The sequence below is a fragment of the Aegilops tauschii genome, chromosome 3, assembly GCF_002575655.3.
Source record: "Aegilops tauschii subsp. strangulata cultivar AL8/78 chromosome 3, Aet v6.0, whole genome shotgun sequence".
In the NCBI taxonomy this organism is placed as follows: Eukaryota; Viridiplantae; Streptophyta; class Magnoliopsida; order Poales; family Poaceae; genus Aegilops; species Aegilops tauschii.
This window is the reverse complement of record NC_053037.3, coordinates 187751686-187761511: the sequence shown is the minus strand read 5'-3', so window position 1 is coordinate 187761511 and position 9826 is coordinate 187751686. Positions and strand designations below refer to the sequence as shown.

The 9826-nt window shown below is 44.6% G+C and overlaps 1 protein-coding gene across 1 annotated transcript; it reads left to right on the top strand.

The window, feature by feature from the left end:
- The first annotated feature begins 8492 nt into the window (after positions 1–8492).
- On the top strand, positions 8493–9826 carry LOC141042832 (uncharacterized). The gene is made up of 3 exons (XM_073511728.1): positions 8493–8792; positions 8889–9207; positions 9312–9826. Exons 1-3 carry the CDS (start codon positions 8493–8495, stop codon positions 9824–9826), a joined length of 1134 nt encoding a protein of 377 aa, XP_073367829.1.

The following is a 9826-nucleotide window of genomic DNA, read 5'->3' as shown; positions in this document are numbered from 1 at the left end:
CTAGTGGTGCGCCTGAAGAAAATGAAGAGGTCAGGGCAACTGCATCAGTTGTGCCTGAAGAAACTGAACCAAATTCCTCAGCTCCTTCTGCACCTATTCCAACTCCAATCCTTCCATCTGCATCAGATGTGAAGAAGACCAAGGCTGCAGAGCGTGCAGCTGTGAAGAAAAGGAAAGCATCAACTCCTTCAGATTCTTCAACACCGAAGAAGATGAAGAAATTGACCAGCTCGTTTGCAAATCCAATTGATGTTGTTCCAGTTTCCTCCATGCCATCAAAGGAAATCATTCCTTTTGATGAAGAATATGAGATCCCTAGTGGATCTGATGAAGAAAATCCTTCTGCTGCTATGTTAGAGCAGATGGATGAAGAAATTGAAGTGGATGAAATCCCTTCAACCCCAGTTGTTTCCTCGCCTATGCCTCAGTTTACTGCTAAAGAGGCCGGCGTTGAAGAAATTGAAGATGAAGATGTGGACATTGGCTGTACCACACCAGTGATGAATGATGACTTTTGGGAAAGTTAGCACCCCAGTTCTCCACTCTTCACTCCACTGCAGCAAATTCCTCAGTCCCCAGTCACTACAGTTCAAATGGGATCTGATGAAGCTCATGAAGACATTCCAGCCGCTAGTGCTGAAGAAAATGAAAATGAAGAATTCAAGAACCAGGCTACCACTGAAGAGGAACCAGAAATTCCTTAGCCTGAAGAACCTGAGATTGCGATTCCTGAGGTTGTGATGCAACTCACTGACACTCCTCTGCCCAAGCCAAAGGATCCATTCTCAAGGAAGCAAACATTCAAGACTGATGCCTTATTTGGCGAGCACATATTCTTCACTGATTACAACCCTTATGACTCTGCTCGGATAAGGAAGAGGCGTTTCTGGACTGCCAGCCAGGCAAATTTCTATTCCTCAGTGCTGTTCAACAAAGACAAAGTCTTCGATCATGAGCACATTCCTCACGTGGATATGGAATCTCTGCTGTGCTTCGAGCCAGTCCTTAGTGTGCTTCACGATGCTGGATTGTTAAATTTCTGCACTGACATCTGTGATTGGAATGAAGAACTTATTCTTCAATTTTATGCGACGCTGCACATCACCGGAAATTCTGAAGATGTGAATTCATGGGTGCTGGAATGGATGTCGGAAAACACTCACTACAAAGCACCAGCTACTGAATTGCTTTGTGCTTTGCCTCTCAGTCCATCCCTTGAAGGTGCTTGTTGCGTCTACAATGAACCTGAGCTTACCGATCACTACATGCAAGTGCTGATGAAGCCTTTGAAGCCAGGTCAGGCCCCAAGAACAAAATTCCTTGTGAAGGAATTGTTGTATGTGCCTCGGACTATCTATCACATACTGACGAAGACATTGAGTCCTATCAAGGACCACGACTCGAATGAAGAAGAAGTCGTTGGCATCATGAAGAATCTGCTTTTCAATATCATTCATGGCGTTCCCGTCAACTTCCATGATTTCTTCATGAGGACTCTGGCCAATGTCGCTATGTCACCATTTGAGTTGAAGCCTTATGCACCTTGGATTATGAGATTCATCAGGACAAGGTCTTCACGCAACTATAAAGCAGATACACTGAACCATTGCAGCTACTTGCCCCCAATTGAAGTCCTCAAAAGGACATTTTCCTCCGCTGATGAAAAGGGCAAGGCTACGGCTGTAATCGATGAAGGCATTCGTCCATTGGATGGACAATTTCGCAAGGCTGCACCATACTCCACCAATGATGACTCTGCCACCCATGACTCTACCGCCAACGCACCCAAGCAAAATCCTCAAGGCACAGCACCCAGGGTGATGACTGACCGTGAGCTTCTCCTCAGTCTTCATCAGAAGGTTGATCGCAATCATAAATGGGTCAAGCGTCAGTTTGGTTCAATTCTTCACAACATGACTGCTACCCATAATGCAGTGAAGAAAAATCACTACTACCTTCATGAAACCCTCAACCGCACCTGGGCTGTTCTGTCTCAAGTCTATAGTGAAGAAGATCTGAAGAAAATGGGTCTGAAGGAAGATCTTGACTGGGCTGCACCTCCTCCGAAGAAGTACAAGAAGGTCAAGGTACCTTCCTTGGTGGACAGCTCCTATTCTTCATCACGTGACACTACGGCAGGCCCTACATCAACAAACGACCCCAACAACGCTGGCGCTCCTTCATCACCTTGATATTCTTTAGGGGCGTTAGTCCTCATTTTCGACCCTTTTGGTCATTTGATGACAAAGGGGGAGAAATTTGAGTTAGTTTTCAAGCGGGTCTATCTTATATGGGCATTTTTTTCTAAGTTGCAACTCTCGTTCTTTTGAAGACTTTGCTGGATCAAGTTGTAAACTTAAACTCTATGGTGGCCTGATACTTTTGCTGTTTCTTCTGCATGCTTATTCCTCGTTAATATTATTGCACGCATGCTGAATTACATCAGTCACCATATTTCATCATGCATTTCAAATTCTTCATATATTATGTCAAATGCGTGTATGAATTACAAGATATAGGGGGAGATCTCCATGATTCAACTCTTCAAGTGTGCATTGCTTCAAAAGCAAATTCCTCACTATGCAGATCTTCAGGGGGAGTTCTTCCATATCTTGCAATCAAATTCCTCAGTATCAGTATTTACACTTCATATGTTTATCCCCGTTGAAAACTTAACCTATATTGTCATCAATCACCAAAAAGGGGGAGATTGTAAGTGCATCTAGTGCCCCTTAGTGATTTTGGTGTATTGAAGACTTATAGGTTAAGGGACTGATGTGTTTATGAGTGTACATAGGTCTATAAGTCTATGAGGAGTTTGATATTTACAGAGAAAGTCGACCCCTAAAAATGAAGTTCTTCGATTGAAGACTTTGGATTTCTGAAGACTTTCTGAAGATTTTGAAAGTGAAGAAATTGGTGTGACCTTGAAGACTTGGTATTCATTTGAGGAACATGAAGCGTGAAGACTTTTGTTTTCGTAGTTTCATTTTATCTTTCTTGAGTCATAGGAAACACCGTACTGTTAAAGGGGGTCGAGGAAATACTAAGGAAACATTTCCAGGTGATTCTCAACTCAAAATCCTACACCTACCAATCCCTTCGAGTGAAGCCATTGAAAATCTCATACAGTTCAGTCATATTCTTCAGTGACAGAGACGAAGTTCTTCTAGTCTCTGAGGAATTTGTTCTGACTGAGGAGTGAGGAATTCGCCAGTGCGGATTGCCTACACAGTGAGGAACATGATAGCCCTGAGGAATTTGATACTCAAATTTCCGACCGTTGCTGTGCTATGCGCCAGCTGTCCCAAAATATCTACCGACCTAACGGTCATATCATTGAAGGGCATTTATGTCTTATCATGTCGGGCTGCTCCCTAGGCTATAAATAGCCGCCCCCTACAACCACTAGCTGGTTGGATGCTCCGAGAGAAACTGACACTTGTCATTTGAGAGCATCCCATCCTCCGAGGACTTTGAGCGAAAATCATCAAGTGAGGAAAACCCCAAACCCAAACACCTACAAACCCAAAGTGATTGAGCGTCACTGAAGAGATTGATCCTGCGTGGATCCGACGCTTGTTACCTTTGAAGAATGTGCTTCTTCCAGACAGTTAGGCGTCATGGTCTAGAGCATCCAAGAGGAAATTGTGGATCGCCGAGTGACCGAGTTTGTGAAGGTTTGGAAGTCACCTGAAGACTTACCACGAGTGATTGGACGAGGTCTGTGTGACCTTAGTTCAAGGAGAATACGGTGAGGACTGGGTGTCCGAGACTGTGTGTCCTCAGGTTTAAATACCTAGCCGCTCCAACCAGACGTACAACTGAGACAGCAGTTGGAACTGGTCTACCAAATCATTGGCTTCACCAAGCTCACTGGTTCTATTTCCTCAACTCTTTCATTTCCTCATTACTGCGTTGTGTGCTATTCATATCTGTGTTTGAAGACTTTGACTGAAGACTTTCTAAATTTCCTCAGTTCAATTTCTTCAGTCTGTTTGTCTTCATCCTGTGTTATCCTGTGTTTATGCTTTCTGTACTCTGTGCTTGTTTTCATTTCATCATGATGACTATGCTTGTGTTCTGCTATGCATACTTTTGAGTACTTATTCCGTTGCAAGTAGTTCTTTGCTAAGGAATTTCCTCACCCACAAATTCCTTAGTGAAGAATTTATAAAAATCGCCTATTCACCCCCCTCTAGTCGATATAACGCACTTTCACTACATGGTTGCGTTGGAGGGCAGGTTCGACAATACCTGGCAGGTTCTTCAGGGATCTCACTGGAGCTATGATCCTGTGATCGTTCCTTCTCTTTGGGTGTCCACCGCCCACGCCGATACCCGTCGGGCGCTACGGTTCTAGCTGTATTAGAGATGATATATATATGTGATACTATTCGAGGTGTATTAGTGATAATATTCGACGATGTACAGACGCAAGAGATGGTGTAGTTTTGCTTATTGAATGCATGCTAATTTGAATAATAATTTATTTTACGATTTGGTTTTGCTTATTGAATGCTCATATGATGTAGATATAAACATGTATATCTTGTGTTGCTCAAATAGGATACCGACCATGTTTGTAGGTTACACCTCCTATAGTGGCCTATGTTCTGCCGGAGTGTTGATTAATTTCTGTTCCAGCAAATTTCAGGCGCTCGATATGTCCTTTTTTAGCAAAGGTCATGCCGGATTTTTCCGTGAATTCTGGCATGGCTTGTGCTAGAATATGTAGGAAATATCGAGTGGCATGGATTTTCTAGAAAAATAATTAAACGACATTTCGGGTTGACTTTAAGTCTGTCGAGGCTCCATCTCCGAAGGTCAAAAAATCAGTGAGGGAGTGTATCCACCATATATGAGAGAGGACTAAGAAGCCTGACTATTGTCGTGGGGGTCATTTCTCCTTCTTCTCCGGGTGCTAGACCTTTGTTATGCACTAGGGGAAGGAGGAGTAACGACCATCACCGACGGCCGCAAATCTACGAGGGAGTGTATCCACCATATAGGAGAGAGGACGAAGAATCCCGACTGTTGTCGTGGGGGTCGTTTCTGCTTCTTCTCCTTGTGCTAGACCTTTGTTATGCACTAGGGGAAGGAGGAGTAACGACCATCACCGACGGTCGCAAATGTCAGAGAGGAATCAGTGAGGGAGAGTCACCACCATATAGACTCGGCAGACCGATAGTCAACCCGTGATGAATAATAATGATCTAATTTAATTTTTATATTACATATATTGAATTGTACAAGTTTAATATTTGAATTATGAACGTAGGAAATGTCGTACTCGGACGACGAAAGTCTCCCGGGGGAGTGCGACTGGTGCCACGACGACCGAGGTCTGTGCGACAGGCCTCACCTGGACGAAGATCGGCGCTTCAGCATTAAGCTCGAGGAGACCTTCGATGTTGAAATGGTACGCAACGACGACAAGTATTTTTCGTAATTAAGCACGACTTCAACTATTTCAACGTGTAGTTTTCATCTTTTACAATTCAACTAGCTTATCCCATGCCATGCAAGACGCTATGTCTTGGAGAGGATGGGTTTTGAAGACCATGAAAGTATGGAAACAAATAAAATTCACCTAAGGACCCATCATGATATGGATTTTGATGTAAATATGTATAATACTGAGAGCGTAACCCATTTTGGTTGCAAAAATTGGGAAGCACTTTGCAAGATGTATGATTTTTATGACGGTATGCTTGTCACCATGGATCTTGGTGATCCTGACATCAACCAAGACAATATGGACATTTGGGTCCTTGTTCATACGCTTCCAATTCTACCGCTATGTGAGTTTCTCAAACATAGTTATTAACTAATTTATATTGTTCACTTCAAAATAGTTGACAGCTTATTTCCATTGACAGCTTATTTTGATTGTTCAAACAATGTGCGGAACATGGTAGACAGAACCTACTACACCGATGGCTCTGAGTTAACTTATCAGGAGAAAAATCATCTGGTCGCATTTTGTACTGATCTTGAGAATTACAATATCTATTGTAAAACTCCTCCACATTATGGTCAATACGTGCCACTAGTGCACGTGTTGAACTACGGCAACATCCATGGAGATGCCATGGTAAGATTTTTTAGTATTACGACATCCGTGCATCTTTTGCATAAATTCTTTTAAAACTTAACTACATTGCTAACTACGAAGTTATTACTATGTTTTTCAACAGAAAATCCCGAATGACTGTGCTCCTCATTTGATGTATCAGAATGGTCACCTTGATGTTTTGAACATACGGCCAGGTCATCCTACGAATCTCACCTGTCCATATCGGGTTTGTAAAAGAAGTGGAGACATGAAAATCAAAGAATTGGAAAAATGTATGGACAGTCGTAAGGAGGTACTTGGAAGCAACATTGTGCAAAAGACAAGAATTGAAGACAGGATAATCTCCATTCTCCATAATGGAGAGTCAGGGCCTATCTTGTTTTATGCTATTTTACCTAAGAGAAGGTAGTAGGTCCTAGTTAATAATACTCATGATCATGTGCTAAGAACAACTAAGTAGGATTGGTTAGATGACTATGATGATGATGTGGTATCGAGTAGAAGTTGTATGATCGATGATGATGAGTATGACTTGTTATTATAATACCAATGATGAGTTATTTATTATTATGATCGATGATGCATGATACTAAGTTGTTATATGAGCATGATTACTTATTATATATAACAGTGGGTGAAATGAACCTGGATTAGATTCAAGTGGAGCCAACATGTGGTGCACATCGAAAGTACTACTAATCCAAACTAGATCAAGTTTGGATTAGAGTAGTACTTTCGACATGAACCACATGTTGCCTCCACTTGAATCCAATCCAGGTTCATTTCACCCATTGTTATATATAATAAGTAATCATGGTCATAAAATCATATGATGAAAGTACTATATATAAAACCACACAACGAAAATAAGCTGTATTTTTAAAATTACAGGAAAATTTAGCAGCAGCACTTTTTAGAACGAGCGCTCCTGCTACTTACAAGTAGCAGTAGCGCTGTCCAAAGGAAAGCACTACTCCTAACTAGGTATAGCAGTAGCGCTGCCTTTCCAGCGCTACTGCTACTAGTTAGCTGTAGCGCCTTAGTGGTAGCGCTGGACCCAGCGCTACTGCTATGCATATTTCAAGCGCTACTACTAGGGTTTTCCCTAGTAGTGTGGGCTTGGCTACAACAACCCCGACACCCCAGTGATGAGGGGAATCTCAGCTCCACGCCAGCACCACGAGAACTAGAAGATAAAGGGCGACCGGTGCCAGAAGGAGACTTCTACAACACTGGCATGCCTTTTGGGTTGAAGAATGCAGGTGCAACATACCAGCATGCCATGGCATGCATCCTTGGCGATCCGATACACCATACGATGGAATGCTGCACCTACGACGTACCTGCCGATGAAGAGGAGGAGCTCGGTGGTGGAACACAAGTCAACTGCCATGCCACATCCATCCCATTGAGCGATGACTCCGACACTTTGTCCGTAGTTCCTCATCAACAACACTCTGCCAACGGTGAGCCAAGTGACGCCGAGGAACTTAGCTCCATGTCAGCACCACATGAGTTAGAAGACGGAGGGCAGCCAACCATCGATGATCTCGTCCAAGTCAACCTTGGAGCAGAGGACGATCCACGCCCAACTTTTGTTAGCGCCACACTGACAGAAGAGGAGCGGGAGGACTACCGAAGCTTCTTGATGGAGTACCGAGACTGCTTCACCTGGAGTTACAAGGAGATGCCGGGTTTGGACCCTTGTGTCGCCACACACAAGTTGGCAATTGACCTATGGTTCCGTCCCATCAAGAAGCAATCACGGCGGTTACATCCAAAACTTGAAGATGATGTCATCGCGGAGGTCGACAAGTTAATCGCTGCAGGTTTCATCAAGGAGACGAAGTATCCATGGTGCCTACCCAACATTGTCCCGGTGGAGAAGAAGAATGGGCAGATACGAATCTGTCAGGACTTCCGCGACCTGAATCGTGCTTGCCCAAAGGATGACTTTCCTCTACCAATCCCAGAGATCATCATCGACTCCACCAGAGGCCATGGCGCACTTTCCTTCATGCACGGTTTGTCAGGCTACAACCAGATCAAGATGGATCCCGATGACGCCATTGACACCGCTTTCAGGACCCCAGAGGGAAATTTCTACTACACCGTCATGCCATTCGGACTGAAGAATGCTGGTGCAACTTACCAGCGTGCCATGACATTTGTTCTTGGTGATTTAATCCACCATTCAGTGGAATGCTATGTTGATGACATGGTAGTCAAAACCAAGGATCGCAAGCATCATCAGGAGGATCTTCGAGTTGTCTTCGAGCGGCTACGTCAACATCAACTCAAGATGAACCCGATGAAGTGTGCCTTTGCTGTTCAGTCAGGCCTCTTCCTCGGCTTTGTTGTTTGTCACTGAGGCATAGAGATCGAGCCTAAGAAGATCAAGGCCATTATCGAAATGTCGCAGCCTCAAGATCTCAAAGAGTTGAGGTCATTGCAAGGGAAGCTAGCGTACATCAGGCGCTTCATCTCCAACATCTCCGGATGCATCCAGCTCTTCTCAAGCCTCATGAAGAAAGGAGCTCCGTTCGTGTGGGATGAAGGATGCCAACGCGAATTCGATGAAATCAAAAGGTACCTCCTTAATCCACCTGTCTTGGTAGCTCCCGTGAAGGGGCGCCCACTCATTCTATACATTGCAGCACAACCTACTTCGATAGGTGCTTTGTTCGCCCAAAACAATGATGAAGGGAAGGAGGTAGCATGTTATTACTTGAGCCGCACCATGGTGGGGGCTGAGTGAAACTACTCTGCTATAGAGAAGTTGTGTTTGGCCCTAATCTTTGCTTTGAAGAAGCTCAGACACTACACGTTGAAGCATGAAGTCCAGCTCGTCACAAGGGCGGACCCCGTGAGGTACGTTTTAAGTCAGCCCGCGGTTATGGGGCGACTTGGAAAATGGGCACTTATCATGATGGATTTTGACATCACCTTTGTGCCTCAAAAAGCAATCAAGGGTCAAGCCTTGGCGGAGTTTCTCACAGCGCACCCAATTCCAGACGACTCACCTCTTGTCACGGACCTTCCTGATGAGGAAGTTTTCAACATCAACCTCGATGCGTCGTGGGAGGTCTACTTTGACGGTGCCTCCCGCATGGATGCCAACTCCGATGGTACCCCAAGACGAAGACCTGGTGCAGGTTTGGTGTTAAAGACGCCATAAGGAGGGGTGATGTATCACTCATTCTCCCTCCTCAAAGAAGAATGCTCCACGCAGAGTACGAGGTGCTCATCTTCAGCCTCCTTTTGGCGCTCTCGATGGAGGTTCGTTCCTTGCGGGCTTATGGCGACTCTCAACTCATCATCTGTCAAGTCAACGACATCTATGAAGTTCGCAAGCCTGAACTGGTGTCGTACTATTCCGCGGCCCGGAATCTAACGGGAAAATTTCAACATGTTGAAGTGCTTCATGTCCCGCGAAGTAGGAATGCACCTGCTGATGCATTAGCGAAGCTAGCAGCGGCGTTGGTGCTTCCAGATAATAAAACAATGCAGGTGAACGTTGAAGAAAGGTGGCTACTCCCGGCTGTCTTGGAGCTCATCCGGGCGGAGTACAAAGTCAATACCGTCATTACAAAGGCCGTAGAGGAGGGCGAGTGGCTGCAACCATTCCTCGACTACTTCAAGCATGGGAGCCTCCCCAACGACCGAGTCACCAGGCGCCAACTACAACGACGACTTCCTTTCTACCTTTTTGAAGCAGGTGTCCTATACAGGCATATGCATGGGTAG